Source organism: Ostrea edulis, chromosome 1 (assembly GCF_947568905.1).
Source record: "Ostrea edulis chromosome 1, xbOstEdul1.1, whole genome shotgun sequence".
In the NCBI taxonomy this organism is placed as follows: domain Eukaryota; kingdom Metazoa; phylum Mollusca; class Bivalvia; order Ostreida; family Ostreidae; genus Ostrea; species Ostrea edulis.
In genome coordinates this window covers 68,252,445-68,274,775 of record NC_079164.1, presented here as the reverse complement: position 1 = coordinate 68,274,775, position 22,331 = coordinate 68,252,445, and the positions used below count along the sequence as shown (strand labels likewise).

The window sequence follows — 22,331 nt, the reverse complement described above, 5'->3', positions numbered from 1 at the left end:
CACTCCACTAGCTTAATTCCACTGGCTTAATTCCGCTGCATAAACCCGTACCATGGGTGGATGTCTTCCCGAACTCAAAACAAAATTCTTGAATTACTGTTTTCAGGATCCGAGTTCTCTGTTGTGGAATTTAACAATAAAATTTCATTGTATTTTTTTTTAAATCCTAATTATGTTAATGAGTCAAAATATCTGTTTGAAAAACCCATTCCATATTAGTCTAATGTAGGAACACAACACTACGTTGACATTCGATCAGCACGCTGAAAAAAAACAGGAAGCAAAACAACACTTAGTCATGCATAGTTTAAAACAACATCATCTTGATGTTTACATCGCGATCCTGTGTATTAGAATTACTATGATTAATAGCAAACTGCATTCTGTTTTGCAGCAGGGTTGTTATTGATGAAACCACTTGACACCCACTGTTCCGCCAAGTTTCCTCATCGAGTTAGCGACCAGCGGAAAGTAATAAAGACCTCTAAATTGTAATAGCTACCCTTCTTTCCCGTGCTCGATCCTGGGACATGTGGTTCTCCTCTGTATATACGTTTATTTTTCAAAACAAATATGACATATTGTTATGATATTTGGTTTCTATCAATATCGTTCAAAACCAAAAAAAAATTAAATAACTTTAGAACACTTTTTGTAATATGTGATATCTTAATTGAGGAATACGATGCAAGTTGAACTGTGTTTTTGCAATAAGTTATGATAACTTTTTCTGATTATTAATACAGTTCTAGATGTTTCGTGTTTCTCATTGCGTCACCTACATTATATGCTGGATGGCGCTGATACATATTTTCATGGCATCTATTACTTTATAGCTAACTTGGGAATAAAATCCGTTCTGCTTTATTGCTATAATTGCATTGGATTAATCCATTGCAAGTGTACTTCAAAAACCTTTATGTGGCGCTGCAAGCAGTGATGATCCGGGATAAAACCAACGATACATTTTAATGATAGAAAACGTGGACTGATTGGTTCGGAGACCATGCTTAGAGAGAAAGGGAGAGGGGGAGAGTGCTGTATAATATCATAGAGAGGACAAACAAAATTATACATTGTGATGACGCGTTCGCATCATAAATCCCCATGTCTGAGTTTGTTCCTCATTGAAAGGCTATGTTCTAAATGTAATTATCTTTGTCTGCCGTAGCCTAATGAAGGTTTGCTCAGTGGTAGAGTTTGTGTGGCATCCGTGAAATTCTGTTGCATATCTCTGGTCTACATCAAAAGAGTTTGATCTCTGCAGTACTTTTGTCAGTTGTTGTGCTAAACGATTGACATACTTCATTGGATACAGTTGTCAAGAGGGTTAAACACAAGATATCGACAGCTTAAACATTTCTATGATAGAGTTAGGAGTATCGACTTGTGCGATCTTCATAAACACCTCATAATTTTCTTAAACTAAACGCATTTGTGGAAAAAAGAGAAAGAAATCATTCATTACTCATATGACGGATGTTAAACTTTTCGTCATCAGTCTTTATAAAAAAAAAAATTAGGAATTCAAATACTTCGCCCGGATGAGTTGCATTGAATTTTCCAATATGGACCTTGAAGTTGGAAACAGATGTATGTCCGCAGAGTGAATGTTGAAGTTGTACGGGCCGTAAATCATGGAGGCACCTTTAGAAATACGAGTTCATGATGAGAATGGCGAGAGCTGTATTGACAGTGACGATGAAATCGTTGGATGTGAAATTCACTATCAGCTGAAATTGTATCACAAAATGTTACGTCAGCTTCACACAGAGGTAAGACATCAGACAGTTATGACGTAGTAGTTTCTTAGTTCAGGGTGGGGAGAGCAATCACAAATAACAGAATGAGTGAAATATCAGTAATTAGGAACGGTTTAAACCTTGCCAAACTAATGGTTGTAAAAATAAATATTCTTCAGTTAAATCATACTAGCTGTCATCAATGCATAATATATAATTAGAATGTTATTACAATTTGATTTGTGTGTTTCAAAGTCAGTAACATAAAGTTGTCTTAGCTCCCAGGCTGGGATTTCTCGATAAAATCTTAAACTTAAGTTTGAGTTTTCTTTTATTTGAGCCGTCACAATTTGAGTAAAATCTCAGACTTAAGTTTTTATTTAAGCTTATTTTGATAAATCCAGGCTAGATCTGGCCGAGAGAGTAATAGAACAGAGATACCACGCTCAACATTTTACGGGTATCAGAATCACCTGTCTGTAGCAAGGGGAAAATAAGTTGGTAATCACTAAAACGCTTATTTCATTTTTGATTTTACTGCATACCACCAAATTTTTTTTTTATTTTACTGCATACTTTTCCAACACATTGATTTCTTTGAAAATTAATTCTACTCCCTAGCTTGAACGCAGGAGTCAATTGCTGACAATTATGTTTGTCGATCATTACCAAAATAACTAATACGGCTTTACCTTGATTAGGAAATTACCATTGACATATCCTGCGACTTTTTTGATATATTTTGGACAAAAAGTTCTTTTAATTTGTTTTTACTCTAATATTTTTCTTCCCTTCATTTTAAACATATTTCCGTATTTTAGCTCTAACCGTAGTTTAGATTTAAAAGTTTTTACTCCTCAGCTGATAGTCAATGCCCTTGATGAAAACAGTTAAAGCGATATCATAGATTTCTTCTTACTTTTTCGGCTTTGAAATTTCGCGAATCGTGATCTTGATTTTCTTTTTCAAACCACGACAATTTTAAGATGCATGCACGGACCAACAAAAATAAGGTTAATCTTTTTTTCTTTCACTCTTTTTTTTTTATATACATGTAGTTGTTCATAATGCGTGTATTTTAAGGAAGTTCTATGTGAGAAGTAGAATATCTCCAGAAGTTTGTAATAAAGAGTACACAAGACCACCAGCTGTTATGGTCACTTTTTCTGCCAAGTTTCAGACAACTAGTGGTTATATAGAAAAACGAACAGGCAACGTGTAAATGTTCTGACACACGGACATCTGAAACGCATATACTTGAATATATCGTATAGATGGGGGTTTTTTTTTCGTGGGTGTAATTTTTGCGATTTTCTAATTCATGGGTATACAATTATTTTTTCATGTATTTACTGCTTTCACATGTACACAGCATAAACTTGATGCATATATACAATACATTTTATAACAACTTTCATTCTTGTTGAAACAGTGAATAATTTTTACAATCATATAATGTGAACGTTGTTCATGAGAAAAGAAAAACGGAAGAAGAGGAGACTAAAAAGTAAATGTAACTGTTCTATTGGACTCAACTGTAGGTAGCTAGTAAACATTGACAGAAAATGAATATTTTTAGATATCTTATATTTCTATATAACTATAACAGACGAAGTTGATTGGTTGGTTGTATATTGCTCGAGAATTTTTCACTTAATGGAGACACCACCATTGTCGATGAAGGGCTGCAAAATTTAGGCCTATGTTTGGCGCTTACAGCCTTTGGGCAGGAAATCTTTATCGTGTTATACCTGCTTCGACACGGGGTTTCGGTGTTTGCGGTCTCATCCGGAGGACCGTCCCATTTAGTCAACTCTTACAACAAGCAAGGGGTACTGAGGACCTATTCTAACCCGGAACCCCACGGGATGTAACGGACAAGACTTTCCAAAGAACGAAAATAGATCAGCAGTATAATGCTACTTTCTTATTGGTAAACCGTTTTACTGTCGTCGGAAACAATTGGCATACGCACACATACACACAAACAGTAAATTATTTACCTCATTAGCTGAAGAGGGATCATCTCCTTTGACATAAAAGCAACATATTTGGATTGCAAACACATTTAGTGCAGTTATTAAAAAGTGGCGGAATGATACCAAACCGCTTAAATAAGACCAAATTACCACCCTGCGAAAAAAACCGGTTATACTGTATATAAGGCAGTGAGATGGGTTTTATATGTAGTTAATGCTATTCTGTGTTGAAAGAACACCTCTATTAGCTAGAGCATCGGGTGTACATATTGTGTATAATGATGCGAGAAACAAGAGCTTCTATGATGATATGTAGTGGTTCTTATTAATGATGATGTTCAACACAAAGAAAATGTTAGCATGCACGAGTTATCTAGGTGTAAGCAACTGGTTATCAAGATAAACAAGTATACGGATAAGCAAACCAGGGAGAGCGTCCACTCTTTAGAACTGAGCTACGGATTGTCGAACAATTTCTTGTGCAAATTATCTGAAAATTGATAATTAATTAAGTGCTTGTTTTTATTCCGTATAAATAGATGTAAAATTTGGTAAGTGTAATGAATTTGATGGACGACTATTAAAATTCATTACACCGTATATTCATTTTGTTGATGTTCATAAATATACTATACCGCGTACAAATTAACATTGGGTGAATGGCCCATTGTGTATTGTACATCTAAGTGTTGTAATGCCAGCAAAAAGTTCTCAACATCAAACAAGAAGAATCCACGTTGCGCTGGAGCATGTATATACCCTCTACACATCATTAGCGGGTTACACAGAATAATGCCTGAGCAAAAATGTTTGTCGTATTGCAATAGTTCCCAAATTATTCTAGGTACAATCTGCAAAACAGATTTTTCTGACTGTTGCTCTTTGTTGGAAAGTCTGTCCCGTGGTCGCCGTACAAATCGGTTATGTTATTACGGTAGCTGGTGGAAGCCATGTTTCTTTTTCGCCAGTACTGCTTTACTTTATCACAATGAAATACGACAGTTTTCTCTTGACATTGACAACCAGTAACGAAGACGACATAGAGGTAAGTGCAACGCATGGCAACATCTTGTAAATTGCACCAACAGATACAGGACGGAATTTCATTGTTATCATCCCGAGGACAATTATTGACGGGACCCGTCAGTCAAAATTCTAGTTTCTTTATACGGTAAGTCCTTTTTTTTTCTAGCATGGAATATTTATTTTCTTCTTTGTCAAATTATTTTTTTAAATAACATAATTGTTATTTATATTAACTTAAATTTTAGTAAAATCTCATCTAGATGGTTGAACAACAAGTACTTTTAAATTAATACTGAGATTTTTCATCACTTTTGTCCAATTAAGTTGCGCTGTTTATCATTGCGTGATATTGTAGGGGTCTAGTTTGTCTTAATAACACATGATTATTTACAATTACTCTGTCCTGGCCCGAAACGCACACATTTTTCTACTTTCTCCCAGAAACAGAGTATTTGATGTGAAACATAAAATCAAAACCAATATAGTGGCAACAAACCGTATTTTGTCGAAATGCACGGTGTAAATTAAGCGGAAACACAAAAGAATCTTGAAAATCTTAAGACTCACTATTAAAGAGCACAAGAAAAGATAGACAAGTGTTCAAGACTACAGTAAATTTCTATGATGGTCTGTATTATTTATGAATAGAGGGCTGGGTGGGTTTTTTTTCAAGTACATGTAGATGTTCATAACGAATACAGCTTAAGCTGTTCAGTTACTTCAGAAGGTTAAGAGACTCTCTGGGGAATACCGAGATTGTTATAATAAGTATATGCATTTGTTCAGCCTCAGTAGCATTATACCATTACTTATAAGAAGGATATCTATTCAATTTGTGTGCGAGTTACTGAGTACAGTTGCAGGGTAATTGTTTACTATAGTAATCGGTACGGTATGGAATAGTAGAGCGTGTTTATATAGAGGCCTGAAGGTCAATGAACATTTTGTGTGATTTACATGTTTTTGTCATTTTCATGAATGTGATTTCATTTTGAAGTGAATTTGAGCAATGTCCTGTCGTTGTTGAGGGTATTCAACATGATAAACTCTGTAGTTTGTAAGCTTTGCTAATGAGCAGAAAGCGCTATGGGCAAAGACCAGCATTTATAGACTGCAGTTGTTTTAATTTTAATTCAGTCTAAACAATCGCGGTACCTCAGTGGTAGAGCATTCGCTTCGTAGCCAGGAGGTCGTGAGTTCGAGCCCCGCTACATAGGTAGTGATTCCTCCTCCGTCCAACGCTCGGCATTTAGAAGTGAGAATCACGGGTCCTTTGGATATGACCTTAAAAACGGAGACCCCGTGTCGCGGCAGAGGAATCTCACTGCTAAGCATACGTCTAAAGAACTGTGAATGATAGTATTGTTTCGCCGCCTACCTTCAATTTTTAAAGTTATGAGTTTTGTATTGTTTTTTTTTTTTTCAATTCAATGAGGACGCGCGAATTACATGTATATTCATCAACTAGTAATTTAAAAACATGAACATGTCAACCCCAGACTTTACCACGGTATGCTAAGCATACGAAAATGTTTAATTTTTATTCTTTTATATTCTACATGTGTATTTTACGTCCCTTTCGAGAGTTATTCACTTGTAGGGATGTCACCAGTTGTAATTGAAGTGCCACAAACGTTTACCTATGCACGACGCTCAGGGCCTTAGCAGTGAAGGTTATATATCGTGCCAATGCCAAACATGGTGCGGCACCTTCGTTTTTAAGGAGAAACGACACACCAGATAAATAGATGTGGATAAATACAATATTTTGAAATTGAAAACGTTCAATTTTACTTTATTTTGTGAAAGCAAAAAGTTTAAGTAGATTGCAATCTGGAAAAAATACTTAAAACCCTTGCTGGATACGAACCTGCAAACCAGTGGCGGAATTAAGGGGGCCAAAGCCCCCCCCCCCCCCCCCCCCCCCCCCCCCCATTTTCAAATTTAAGGTAAACCGTGGTGTCTTGTTCGGATAAATATACTAAACGATAAAAGAAGCAATAATTTCTTCTACTCCTGGAGATATAAATGGCAAAATCTTTTGATTTCTTGAATTACTTTATTGGGAGAACTTATTTTTTCCAAAAACTCTTAAAATTTGCGTCATTTTATTAATTTCTCCTTATCAAAAATGATAGAAAATGGTACAAATGACTAAATAGGAGACATATTTCAAGCCCTATAAAATCCAGACCCCTTGCCTCATAAAGTGGCGCCCCCCGTAACCGTAATTCCTGGATCCGCCCCTGCAAACTCCCGTTCAGCAGTCTACATTCTAACTTACTAAGCTTGGCAATTAAATCTAAAAGCAATAGACAAATACTGCTGAAATTTATATTTTCATTTATGTGTAAAATAAAGAAGGCAGTCATTATGACGATGTAGAGTACCTCCAAAATTCATACATGTATGTGAAAGACCAGTGAATTTTATTTCTAATACCGGGTGCATGGCGAAGGAAGAGTCCCTATGCCCGAACCTCTTGTGTGATTTCATGGTATGCGCGGCGCTGGGAGCGAAAATCGAACCCGGGCCTAACGACTGCAAACCAAAATACCGCGACCCGATAATGAATTAGAAAAAAGCACTAGTAGGTGTATTGTTATACAAAGTATGAAGTACCATTATACCTCACGTGCAAGTTACTATAAAATACCTAATTTAATTGGTCTATTTCAACATGTGAAGGGGCCTCCGTGGCCGAGTGGTTAAAGCATCGCTTTCATAATCACATGGCCTCTCACCTCTGGTCGGCGCGGGTTCAAATCCCACTCGCGCCGGTAAGTGAGAAAGTTTACCAGTTTGCTTCGGAGGGTCGGTGGTCTCTTCCCAGGTACATTGTATCTGGGTTCTCTCTTCCACCAATAAAAAAAACTGGGCGCCACCAGATAACTGAAAAATTGTTGAGTGTGGCGGAAAACATCAATCAATATTCGTGATAGTGACTTCATTTGCCATGGTAACGTCGTTGTAATCATCTATTACCATCATGGCCGCCTTCACGTCATCTGATGGCTATTGCGTGGGGTTGTTCCTGAGAGAATGGCATTCTCACTTCTTCCCATAGATTTAAAGTAATTCAATAAATAAATTGTTGACTTCATATCGGTTGTCACCTCCCTTTATCAACCCTTTGGAAAGAGTATTTTAGCATCGGTGATAATCACATCGTTGTAGTTGAAATGAAAACTGATATGAACAGTGATCAATCTCATAACTCCTATAAGCAATACAAAATAGATAGTTGGACAAACACCGACCCCTGGACACATCAGAGGTGGGATCAGGTGCCTAGGAGGAGTAAGCATCCCCTGTCGACCGGTCTGTAAATATTCTACATTTTGAAAGAAGCTTATGAATTTCTAATCGGGAGTTGCAAAATTTCAAAGACATTAAAATAGATATTGTATGTTCAAATACGTCGCTCAGTAGAATAGACGCAGTCATGTCGCAGATGTTTAATGCGGAAAACATACGTTATTAATTTCGGCAGTCTTGTCTATTTTCAAGTATCCATTTAATAGACACAAATTTGAGACAAGAAACTTAATGCGCTCTGTAGTATTTCCTGTATTAGACGAGCTGAGTGAATCTATATATACCATTGTGATCGATTGAAATTGTCAGTTCACCTGCATGGCTATTATATGACTTAGAATATCAATAACATTGAGGGCACATGACGTTAGTTTCTTCAATTCATGTCTTAATAAAGGTCAACTCGTGATTGTATTTCCAGTCGAACCGTAGGTCGATAGCACTGACAAGTCGCGGGGATAGTGTGACCAGGTTAATGAGAAAACCTGATACGACGATGCAGCCATATAACGATCTATTACTATCCATTCATGTCCAACTGATACGTCATATTGCTAATGTGATACCATATGCATGGAATTGATTGTTATATAAATTGTTGATGTACTTGGACAGATTTGTGTACAATTCACATACTTGAATACACTTCGTTAAAGGGCTTTCCTCTACAAGCAAATGGACATGGTTTGTCCTGTCACAACCTCAGAAACTAGACCGAAAAGATGAAGAGATATTTACGTATTCGCCATTGGTTTGCGAGAAACATTTCTCACGACATTTATAACTGATAATTGTTGTTTCTTCGTAAGATCTCTAGATGAAATCGTTGTAATAAGAACCAGCAGGAAGCTTTGTCGGGTTAGATTGAAGACATTAAGAAAAAGTACACTTGTAGTGACTGCTCTTTGTCTAACACGTGAAATCGAAATTGCCACATCATTATGAAACCTTGGAATTAAGGATGCTGCGCATTGTTTGATATTTCTCAAGCGTTACAAATAACTCGTGCTATGGCTGTTTTCCGTGACGTAATGTTCATGGATAGTTTCAGTTTCTCAAGGTCAAATTAGTTTATTGCAAAAATAAAACTATAATAATTTACTAAATAATATAATTCTATATGCTACTTTTGATTTAGAAATATCGTGGGTAGAAATATAGATTAAAAACTATGTCCAGCACGGGGTCATTCATCCAGCACGGGGTCATTCATCCGGGACGTCATGTTTAAGTCTGTTTTGTAGTTGTCCTTTAGCTCCATATATACTTGTGCTGTTTTATAATAAAAATGAAAAACCTTTTATCCACTATGCATTTTATACAGCTTCACATTTTCATACATTTATATCACTCATCAAACATCTTCCTCCCTTAAGGATATCACTTATGCCGCTTGAACACAGTTGACTCCATTATTCACTTATGCCACTTGAACACAGTTGACTCCATTATTCACTTATGCCGCTTGAACACAGTTGACTCCATTATTCCTTTGGGTACTACTCCAGTATGTCCGATAAAGTCATATTTCCCGAAGGGTCGCCCTGCATATTTAAAGATTAATATTCCATTTTATTTTCAAACTGTGTCAAGTTACCCTCACATGTACATAAACTGTGTCTAGTTACCCTCACATGTACATAAACTGTGTCAAGTTACCCTCACATAAACTGTGTCAAGTTACCCTCACGTGTACATAAACTGTGTCAAGTTACCCTCACATGTACATAAACTGTGTCAAGTTACCCTCACATGTACATAAACTGTGTCAAGTTACCCTCACACGTACATAAACTGTGTCAAATTACCCTCACACATACATAAACTGTGTCAAGGTACCCTCACATGTACATAAACTGTGTCAAGTTACCCTCACACGTACATAAACTGTGTCAAGTTACCCTCACACGTACATAAACTGTGTCAAGTTACCCTCACAAGTACATAAACTGTGTCAAGTTACCCTCACATGTACACAAACTGTGTCAAGTTACCCTCACATGTACATAAGCTGTGTCAAGTTACCCTCACATGTACACGTACATAAACTGTGTCACGTTACCCTCACATGTACATAAACTGTGTCAAGTTACCCTCACATGTACACGTACATAAACTGTGTCAAGTTACCCTCACACGTACATAAACTGTGTCAAGTTACCCTCACACGTACATAAACTGTGTCAAGTTACCCTCACACGTACATAAACTGTGTCAAGTTACCCTCACATGTACACGTACATAAACTGTGTCAAGTTACCCTCACATGTACACGTACATAAACTGTGTCAAGTTACCCTCACACGTACATAAGCTGTGTCAAGTTACCCTCACATGTACACGTACATAAAATGTGTAAAGTTACCCTCACATGTACATAAAATGTGTAAAGTTACCCTCACATGTACACGTACATAAACTGTGTCAAGTTACCCTCACATGTACATAAACTGTGTCAAGTTACCCTCACACGTACATAAACTGTGTCAAGTTGTCCTTGCATGTACATAAACTGTGTCAAGTTACCCTTACATGTACATAAACGCTTCCGAGAGGATAGAGTAATTTGTTCACGTTGACAACGGAGGTAAAGTGAAAACCTGCTGCGTTTACCGGCGTCGAAATGTGTGTAATGCCGACACAATGCACGGTTGGATGAGATTTATTTCCCAAGAACAAAGGATAGAGCTTGTTTTAAAGCTTTCATAACATAAACAACACATGATCTGTTGCTATGCATCGTGAAACTCTTTCGTTTTCTTAAATATTGCGGGTTGCCATACTTTAGGTTGATGTAAACAAAATCACAGCAAACAGGAAGTACATACGGCAGTGGAAGTGAAATTGATATACAAAAGATAACAAAAATCAATTTATCAGTTTCTTTCACAAAACTCAATGATTAGATATCATATATTGTGGTTTTGTTTAAACTAAACATTTCGATAAAAACAATATGCGCACAGTCTTACGCTTTTGTTCACTCAAAATTCGGTCGGTGCATGTCTGCATAGATTATCATATAATAAAAAAGTTCATTCCAAATCAGTTTCTGTATGACGTTAACATTAGTTTTTATGTCGCAGTACAATTGTATCATATATGGTGTTATTTTACGGATATTCAAAAGTAAAAAATAAATGTCATTAAAGTTTGTCAATGATTACGTAATTCGAAGACAATCAAATTATTGTACAATTCTTTACTATGAAATTGTAATTCAATGTTTGTGATATTGAATAACGTAATAATACTCTTTTACCTTCCACAGACGTCCTTTAAAGCAATACAAGCTGTAAGAGAAAGTATTTTTTCAACTATCCAATTATGCACCAAATAATACCTATCGATATAACTAATATAATCCCCAAGATCTGAAGAAAAATTCTGCAAAATTTGAAAGGGAATTGTTTGAGAGCATACCTACAATGAGCAGTTCGTATAAACCGCCAATGCGTCGTATACACGGATATGGGAACGATGGTTGCCGAACACAATCGGGTTGCTGAGACCGGGGTCATATACAAAGACGAAAATTGACATGGGTAACTACACGTTTCGTTTGTTTTAAAATATTACATCGTTTCATGAATGACAAGAAGTACTAAAAGTGCAAGAAAGTAATAATAATGCAAATGTGCCACTCAAATGAAATTTGGATAGCGAACTTTCTCTAAAATTGGCACGTTAAATTGTTTGCAAATCTGACACGTGTTCGGTGTCTCTCTTTCGCTTTTTATCGAACTTGTGACCTCCGAGGTCAATGCATATTGGAGATTACGAGCAGAAATTACTTACAAGACAATAATTCATGAATCGACATTTTCTGCTGATTTGACGAGTTTATTGCTTTAGACTCACTCCGATTCTATTATGTTATATGTATTCAATCACAAATATGTTAAATATTTGTTCTTTTATTTTTCAATTTATTTACCGTCAGTTACAGCATGTATTACTTTAAGTACAGCGTTGCTTAAATCGTGGTAGTGCCGTAAAAAGTTGCAATACCAAAAAAAAGGTGCAGACGGCTGTTCACATATTTGTATAACTTTCCATTTCTTAAACAATCATCTAACTGTTGACGCTGCTAACACACTTAATCTTTTTACAACTGTTGGAATGAGACTGCTGTGTACCGTCTTCATCGTGTAGTTCTCCTGATGATTAACCACGATGTGTTACTGTCATTTTAATGTTGAAATATCGAAGATTGTGATTGAGTATATGGGTTGTTGGGTGGGTTGTTTTTTTTTTCTATAGTTAATTATCGGTAAAGTTTAGTTTTATTTTACAGAAATGACAAATTGAAAACATGTGTCGTAAAATTGAGACCAAGAACAGTAATACATACATATTTGGTATGATACATCTATTGCTTTTATTTTATCTCGTGTATATAGTTGCTTTTCCACAATGGACATAGATTGCCTGCCAAGTATTACTATGCCGTTATCATTTTATTGTGGTTTGAGAAAAGATGAAAATTCCTAGTCTATGCAGCAAAAATAGAGAACATTTGCGTCACATTCTGATTGTCCAGGGCATATAAAACATAGAGAGTGTGCATTTACATGGTGACTTTTCGAAACCTTGCAAGATTCCCAGTTTACTTTCGGAAGATCGGTGGTCTCTTCCCAGGTACATTGTATATGGGTTCTCTCGTCCACCAATAAAAAATGGGCGCCACCAGATAAAGGAAAAATTGTTGAGTGTGGGGGGAAACAGCAAAACAATCAATCAATCAATCGAAACCTTGCATCATATATGATATGGTTCGTATAATCACCCGTAGACCTCATCAAAAATCAATGATTATATATTATTAAATGAATCAGGAATTTTGATGCCCTCTGATTGGTTCAGACAATCTTTTCTAGTGCTTACCTCAGAGTAAGTTCACCTAAAATTAACATTGGGGGTTTATTCGGGACTTCCCTCTTAATCAACCATTCAGCTGACGGTTTTTCGACCAATCAAATTGCTCATTTTAAAGCATGTATCGGTGAGTCAAATTCAATGCTGTTAATAGTTTTACCAGACATCACTAATTATGGTCAAAGCACTATTAATTACACTGTAAAAAATTAACAAAACATTGAATTACTGTTACAGTTCCGTGACAAGGAGACGAAGATGAATGTGCATTCAATCTCAAAACAAAAATCCGCATAAAAAATAGAAAGTACAAACTTGTATTTTACGGCTAGTCTTGATAGCTTATATAAAAATATAATAAACATTTGATGAGACCAATCCATGAAAGAAGACTCAAAATCGTAGAACAGCTTATCAACCGAGAATTAAGTACCATATGTTTTCTCAGAACCGATATACAACAATTCCTGTACATGTATCTCGGTCTATTGTAACAGTGACAGTATTTACCTCTTTTGGGGATCGAACCCGGGAACTCTGGCACAACAGTGCAGTGTTCTACCGATCGAACTAAAGGGTTAAGCGTCCGTGCATGATTCCTAGCAGAGGAATTAACCTTCTGTTACAATGTGGGCCCCTATGTGTGGGTTGAAACAAATTAATATTAGTACAATCTTTAAAAATCTTTATTTCTGAACACCTTACCGAAATATGGCTGCAATATTGCCGAATCAGCGCAGTGCAATGTAAATCAAATATGTCTGGACATCTAACATACAAACTAGATGCATAATTATATAATGAACGTGGAGACCTCTGCCATAATTGCGAAATCTATAGCCCTCCATGTAAATATAAAACAGATGTGGAAGACTCTGTGGTGTCTTTTATTTTGAGGTCACTGGAATATATAGAATCGTCATGATTATTGTTAATGACGATGTATCCAAATACAAAGTTAAAGCAAGAGTTTTCTCCTGTAGAAGATTTTTTAAAATATATTTTGATTCACAACAACAGATCGGCTACTATAGCACAAAGATGTCCATGGAAATTCCAGCAGACTGTTGTAAAACCTGGTCTCCTGAGACATGTAATGTCCATAAGGAACTTCAGCATGTTATTTTAAATATTAGCTACAAAGTACTCCTGTGCAGAATTAGAATGATTTTAGCAAAGTAATTTTTCGATGACTGATCACAAGATTTCCGAGTTCCATTTTCATTGAAGAAGCAGCTGTCCATGATGTCAAAAAGCCTAGTCTGTTGATTTGTTGTTGATTTTGGAAACGTTTTTGATTGTCTTCGGAACTTTTGAGAATCCATATTTGATTTCCACCACTTCTTGAATATGTTGTGACACAATAAATCTGACGTTTCTCTACCGCAGTCAATATGTTGTGACACAATACATCTGACGTTTCTCTACAGCAGTCAATATGTTGTGACACAATGCATCTGACGTTTCTCTACAGCAGTCAATATGTTGTGACACAATACATCTGACGTTTCTCTACAACAGTCAATATTCTCGTAGAGTAAGTATAAAGACCTGCTAGAACATATCTATTGGATCCTGCAATGTATCTTTTTTTGTTAGGATTTTAATGAACGTTTGGAATCCGGTATAGGAGTACTTTATTTTAAATTCATTTGTCCCATTCCCTGGAATACTAAATGTGTTCAAAACGGAAACGCTTTTTCGAAGGATTCTGTCATTTGAATGGGGGCTGTGAGTATAAGCTGGATTACCAAATGTAAAATTAAGCTCTAGTTACAATGAACCTTACAAACAAAACTTATGTTGTTAAAAGCTTTTGTCCAGCTGTAACCACTACATATTCCTCCTGTAACCTATCTAATTCTTTCATCACTTCTGGTTTACTAAACACAGAAGGATAGATGGTACGCATTTACGTTACAAATGATTGATTTTCAGCACACATGAGTAATTCAAAGTTTTGATATCATATATTGCTGATAGCGAAAATACTTTGTAGCAATCTGTCACGTTTTCTTTCCACTTGCCCAAACATCACTCGAACAGTAACTCAATTCATGTACAGTTACCATGTACTGGTCACGGCATTTCAGTGGTCAGGCAGCTGCAACTAGGAGATCCAGGTTTCGAATCGTGATCCATAGGTAGTGACTGTTCCTTCACCAAGCAGTAGAAGTGAAGGTCACTGGTCGTAAAGGACACGTGGCATGGTAGATGTTGGCACCCTCAGCTTACGTCTCTACCGGGGTGAAACATTCTCGAATAGGGCGTTAAGCAACATATAAACAGTGACTATGTATTTTTATGTTTCTTATCAACATAATCTCTATTTTTAAGTGTTGACCAAAACTGTTGCTATAACAGCGAACAACTTTCTAGTTTATCTTGTGAAAGGTGAAAGTCCTCATCTATCTTTTATGTTGTAAGGGGCCTCTATTTCCCGAAAATATTCAGAAAAAAATGTGAATTTAGGATTTTGATGCAAGATCCATTCATTCAATCGAAAATCAATTAAGTAATTTCTACTTATTTATGTATATATATTAACTTTAAAAATTCAAGGGTTCTGCAACGTGCGTGCTAAAACATCAAGTTTACTAGATAATCTAAGAGAGGTAAGTGTTACTTTTCATTGGATTTTATGCTACATTTTATTCAATGAAATTCTGCAGTATCTTTTATAATTCCTTGATGCTCACTGTTGTAATTTCAGACAAAAACAACGTACACATTTACGATGATCGAGTTCGACTCAGTTTATGCACAATTAGATGCGCGGGTACATTTATGCTTTTCTAAAACTTCCCGTTGTATAGTCTACTGAATATTTACCCCCCTCCTCGTTGTATATATATAAGATGCTCCATATTCGGAATTCCGAGCCCCAGTTCCCAGTCTTTATTATTATTGAATTAATAATAACGAGTCGGACTGCATATTGAAGTATCTAGGCATCTTATCCTGATTCAGGTCGTAAACATCTGCAGGAGACTGTCATTTGTAATTGCTAACTTCCCGAATCTGTCAAATATCTTAAACGCCCGTGGCTTTGTATTTGCAGTGTTTCCATTAGTTTTCGATTTACTGGTATCTTTCCATGTGCATATGGTGTTTCTAATACTGTACTCCACAATTAAATGATAATAGTCGTATAATGTTTTACAATGTATGACCCAGTATGTTAATCTCTAACAATGATTTTTCACAAAGCATTTTTAATTTCCCCACATTTATTTCAAAACGTTAATGCCACTTTATATGTTATACGAAGCCATAAGTAAACCAGTCTTTTGACACTTCAGATATGATTTATGGCATAATTACTGCAAATGATATAGTATAGTGAATTGTACCGTTAGACATACAATGCGTAACGGATGTTTCGTGTTTGTAATGAAATACTGTGATGCAGTACATGTGATAAGTTTCTAAGGACAATAAAAGAATACGTGAAAATCTATGTCAAATATATGATGTGCCTGCTGGGTACGTTCTGCGTTGAGAAACACTGTCACTGAGTGTTGTAGGTTTCTTCCGCTGATTAGGTTCTAGCTTTCAACTATTTCTATACAGGGTAACTGAACATTGACTCTTGTTCGACATGATCTAACTCGGGGACAATTGGACATTGAAATTTGATTTGAACCATCCTGTCTCATGGTAACTCGACATAAGCATTCTTCTGAAATGCAACTCCACTCCACCCCCCTCTTTTCTGCAAAGTATCAATTTTTAGTAGCAATCAAATAAAAACCGAGATTGTTTTAGAAGTTTTATTACATTTCTTATTACTGTATTTGTTTTAAATCATTAGTTAGTTTGATGGTTTCCAGGCAGAAAGCTCGATTTGACTGAAAGGGAGATTAATCTAAATTAATTAATTGATACATAACTTGGTCGCTAATGCGTAATCATTCGAAATAGATTTTTTGGATGAGGATTTTCGTGATTTTCCTATCCTGTTATAGAAATGAATTAAATAAAGGCAGTTTATCATATTTGTCCGAGAATTGAAAATCTTTATCTGTCAGATTCTGACGTAACCTTTAAGTAATCAGAATCTGATTTCATCCCTTTGATATGCATTCCTCTGGCACAGGCATGAATCAACGAGAACTAAATTTATTGTTGGACGATGTGGTGTTTCAAAGCTGGAATTCGAGCGTTGGGCGTACAGAGATATAATACATGTGGGTGGAGCTTCTGTGAGTTTGATGTCGTGGAAGGGTCCGTCTGATCATCCGTAGGTGGGATAACTCAAACAAAATGGAGGTGTGATTTGGGGGCATCGGAGGGCGCCACGCATTCCAGTCGCATTTGGGTGTTTTTCTCCGTTTGTTTTTCTAAATAAAATTAATTACGGAATTAGAGATTAAAACTCATGACTTAGAATTTCTTGCTATGATACAATTTTTGAAATATCTTTTCGCTGCTTCTTTAATCGTTCTAATTATGCTTAAAAGCTTATCTATATAATTGTATATATAGTATTACATAAGAAAGTTTACCCAGCGATGACGTTAACATTCCCCTTTATTAGACGTAATTTACTATATTACTATATATTTTTTCAACCAAAAAACATTTTTTATTAAGATGTGCTTTCTTTGTACCGTACCTAGTGTAATCAACTCGTTTCTGAAAACGCTTTACACATTCTTACGACTGCGAAAACAAGTATACTGCATACAAATAGAAAATATTTACATCTCTAAATCTACTCGTATGCCAATCCTGTCATCTTTTTTATTTGAATAATATAATTACTTTGATACATTCAATCTCCATGGAATTTGATGATAAATATTGATATAAATTCCATCAAGGCAAAATATTGATACATACGATCATCAAAGAAAATGATGTCACTGGGTCATAATTGTAACGTGCTGGGGGTAGTTTTATTACCTCCAATCATGGAGGTCAGGTATGTTTCGGTTTGTTCGTTGGTGTTTATTTTGGTATGATTATGATTAAGCAAAAAAAAAAGTTTTGAATTTTTAGCAATAATGTTATCAGTATTGGACCTTGTAATCATTTGCAAAAAGACTTGACTCTGAAGATCGCTTAATCTATCTATTTGGTGATCAGGATATCGTAAAAGATTTAAAGCCAAGTAATTTGATTTTGGTGAGAGGGTTATAAGTATGAAATACTTCTAGATCGGATGAATTGTTTCGACTTTGCAGAGAGTTTGCCATCTTCGATATGACTAGTATTCTCCCAGTACTTAATCTGAGGACTTAATTATAATCAACTGTTTTGTAATCAAACAAAGTTTGATGTGCTCGAGTTATTCATTTAGCAAACTCAAACTTCGTTGGAAAAGCTAGTTTAGACAGAAAAACTGTTTGGTTTACACAGCAGGTATTTCTTTAAAAATATTCTCAAGAAAACATAAAACAAACTGTTAGCGGGATCAATGACAAGGTGTCAAAATTAGGTCTACATATATGTATATTAAATAGCTAGGGTAAACAAATTTAGTGAAAAGGCATAAATGCAAGACATCCTTCATCCTTCCTCAAACGTACATCGTTGAACAGCAGCCGCACGCGGTGTGAGAAAACGGTCTTCTGCTGAGTGCGCGAGTCGCGAATTATCGACGTCATATTTAAGAATACAAACAGTTTCAAGGATTGAATTTTTGGGACGGTGGTGTTTGTAAATTACTTACCATTATTTTATAAGTGTAGCATTTGGATATTTTTTTCTGTTCTTGAGAGCTGGAATAGTAATGAATAATCATTATATATCACTTACAGGTAATGCTTTTAACATTCTGAGATTTTGATCATTGTCACTCACTGTAATCTTAGGCTTTAGCTCAATATAAAACAGCTTTCCAGATTTTGTTACTCACTGTAATTTTAGGCTTTAGCTCAATATAAAACAGCTTTCCAGAATTTGTTAATTTTTCAACATGCTACATTGAATATTCATTGATGTAACGTTCTTTTGAACTCTTCTATTTCAAATTTATCAACTTCATCTCTTCTATGAATGTGTAATTCATTTGCTTGAATTTACATATATGTGGATGACTATAACGAAATAAAATGATTCTTATAACCCATCTAAATTAAAAGTATATTTTCGATATATTATTTGTAATAATTCTGGCAAATTTTAAAGATGAACTTAATTATTTTTCTGCTAAATCAAATTTGCTTTCAAATCTCCCAGTATATTTTCTCTGAGGGAGGTCTCTCAATCGGCCAAAAGCTAAGCAAAGTGTGAATTGCAACCATTTAATAGCTTTCATCTTAAGACCCTTCTCTCACTCAAATATCCTAATTTGCCTGAACGTTTTAGCAAATATATGGTATTTTAGTTGTTGTTCTTGTATGCAAATCTAGGGTTTTACGATAAAAACGTCAAAATTGATTTGTACTATGGAAATGATTATGTGTAAATGTATGTTGACTGCTCAATTATTCCATTGTGAAGAATGATGGGATATTATAAAATGTAACGTCAGTTTATCAATTGAGAACAAATTGCTTTATCCTCTAATTCAACTTAGTGAAATACAGTCTAATAAATTTAAAAGTATGTAAAAGATAAATACCGATATGATAAACAGGTTTTATAAAACTACATGTTTTAGCTTTTCAGTTGATGCTTTCAGACGCATTTTCACCAAGTTTACATGTGAAGTTGCGATCTTCTCATCAATCTGGAAATCTTGAATCTTAGAAATTTATACTTTCTTTTCCATTACCTTTGTAAGCGGAATAACAGCTTTGATTTACTCATTAGATTTTCAACCATTAGATTAATACCTTGTTTTCTGTTAACATAATCAAAGAACAGATCATTTTGGAGATCCGAAACTAATTAGTAGAAACAAAGCTTAAGTCCAGAACCCGCATTTACTGCTATCTTGTCTCAACTACACACAATACTTCAATTCAAGCATATTTCACACCGTCTAATTGAAACCAATTCGGTTCCAAGTTTTTCTCTTTGTAAATATTTTTTGCGGATAAAAAAAATTCCTTTACCAATTTTCTCTTTGGTTTATTTCTGGTGAAGTGCTTTTATGCTGTATATGCACTTGATATTTTCAATATGAATCCCATATAAAATAATTTATTGTTGAGTGCATTATAAATGATATAAAGCGCATTATGCACTCTTATAACAAGCTTTAGAAGCTATGAAAATCTGTAGCCTCTTGAAACCACAAGTTTCCTATTTACTTATCAATACACCAATCCATTCTTGATATAATGAAAGGAGATGAAAACTAAGATATAGAATTATCACTTCATAGAAACGTCATTTAAAAAAGACCTGTCAATTCACTTCCATCCCAGAAAAAATATTTACAGATCGCCAGGATACAAAACACCTTTACTCAAGATGATGGATGAGTCTCTTCCTGTGTCTTTTTTGTTAAATATTACAGTTATTGTATTTGTGCATTTTGCAGCTTCATGGCTGTGGTGAGGAAGCAGGCATGGGGGAGTATCTGTGTATCGGGGATTACGTGTGTCTGTACTGTGAGGAAATAGAGGGCTACGTCTACAGCTCGCAGTCCAGGTATGTGGGTCATTGTGAACTTTTACTATTATTTCTATAATCGGTTTTGAATATTACAATTCTTAAATTTCAAAGACCCTCACAACCGTTCATGGTGTAAATCAGTTTATTCGTAAGTCGCTTCATAACTTTTCACAAAGGGTGAGGAATAGTATGGCTCGTCCGCTCTACTGAAGTTGTCCTGATATATCATTTGAATTATTGGTAGATGACTTTGATATCGAATTCATAACTCATCGTGTTCCAACGTTGCGATAAAGAAACACTTAAAAATGCAAAACCCACAAACGATTTTCCGTTTCAAGAAAGCAATAAATAGATTAAACAAAGAAAAATCTGTAAGAAAAGCTAAAATAGATTAATGGTTTTGCGACAATCCTAAGCTTAATGTATTTGACACGATATCGTTAGGAGACGGTCGTGTTCCAGACCTATTGTACATGTATATGGATGTTGTTAATTAAGATTGATTGATTGAATATTGCTTAACGTCCCCCTCGAGAATCATTCAAAAGTTGATGGTGCAGGGGTTTCAACAGTCTCCTTTAAAGTCAGCATTTCGCAAATTCTATGATCGTTATAACAATCTAGTGCCAATACAACCTATCGATGGGTCAAATGCTGTCTGACTTGTTTTAACCGATTGTTAGGCCGTTCTTAAATACACTAATTTTGACTACGAATAACTCCGTTTACTTGATCAAGATATAGGGCTCACGGCGGGTGTGAACGGTCGACAGGGGATGCTTACTCCTCCTATGCACCTGATCCCACCTCTGGTGTGTCATGGGGTCCATGTTTGCCCAACTCTCTATTATGTATTGCTTATAGGAGTTATGAGATTGATCATTATCTTCACCTTTCACTCAAATGAGGACGTCACCATTGCCGGTGAAGGGCTGCAAAATTTAGGCCTATGCTCAGTACTTACGGCCTTTGAGCAGGGAGGGATCTTTAACGTGCCATACCTGCTGTGACATGGGGCCTCCGATTTTGCGGTCTCATCCGAAGGGGTACTGAGGACCTATTCTAACCCGGATCCACACGAGATCAGTTATTTAAGAAATTAGCTCTTCATGAAACGTAGACCAGAGTGAAGCGTTGCTGTTCATATCCCTATGAATGTTAAAAAATTAAATCCATTCCTAATATTTACATTCTACTTTCTTTTCTCTCAGAATTTCCAGCCGTTAAAACTAGAACCATGGGTGCTAAAATGTTATAGAAATCTGTGAAATAGTTTGTACAGATTTTCTTAGTGATTGTTAAAACTTTTATCTATCATGAATTGTCCTCGGTATATTAAATCCGTATTTATGTTTGTCTGCCACCCACAAATAAAATCAACTCCGTTATAAAGATAAAATAGGTCACATAAATTCTGTTTTTGTTTTAAGGATGGATCTGTACATTGCGATGACTACTGTTAACTGAGTTAATTAACGGAGTTAATTATATAATTTCCAATAGAGACTCTTTGAAGTACTTTGTCATGGTAAAAATTCTGTAAAAATATTAAAATCGGAATTTATTAAAAAAAAAACAACAACAAAAAACAAAAAAAAACCAGTTCTCGTCGACATACAAAATCCGATTTTTTTTTTATCATGGGACAGTCAGTGTAGTGAGATATATAATATTCCTTTACCAAAGTTAGTAGATATCACAGTAAAAGAAAATCAAGGTAGTATGTCTAACTTTGGATAACAATTAAAGATTAGACCCCCTGTCAAGGAGTCAACATGTTTAGAGACAAAGCACTTTCTATCAATAAGGTCTGCTTTGACTTCATTCAACATTTTGTTGCGGATTGTGGATTTGCTTGAATCAGGAAAGAATC

At 35.5% G+C, this 22,331-nt stretch overlaps 1 protein-coding gene across 2 annotated transcripts in view; it reads left to right on the top strand.

Moving 5' to 3' along the window:
- Positions 1-943: 943 nt before the first annotated feature.
- Positions 944-22,331, top strand: part of LOC125645484 (inositol 1,4,5-trisphosphate receptor type 2-like) — a 57,223-nt gene continuing 35,835 nt past the window's right edge. Inside the window, exons 1-2 of one of the 2 annotated variants that reach the window (XM_048871035.2) lie at positions 944-1,775; positions 20,382-20,491. In XM_048871035.2, the coding sequence (XP_048726992.2) occupies positions 1,638-1,775; positions 20,382-20,491 (248 nt within the window). In that variant the 5' untranslated portion in view covers positions 944-1,637. Of the gene's footprint in view, positions 1,776-18,576; positions 18,709-20,381; positions 20,492-22,331 lie in introns of those variants that run through there. The other variant, XM_056157902.1, reaches the window with a different exon arrangement.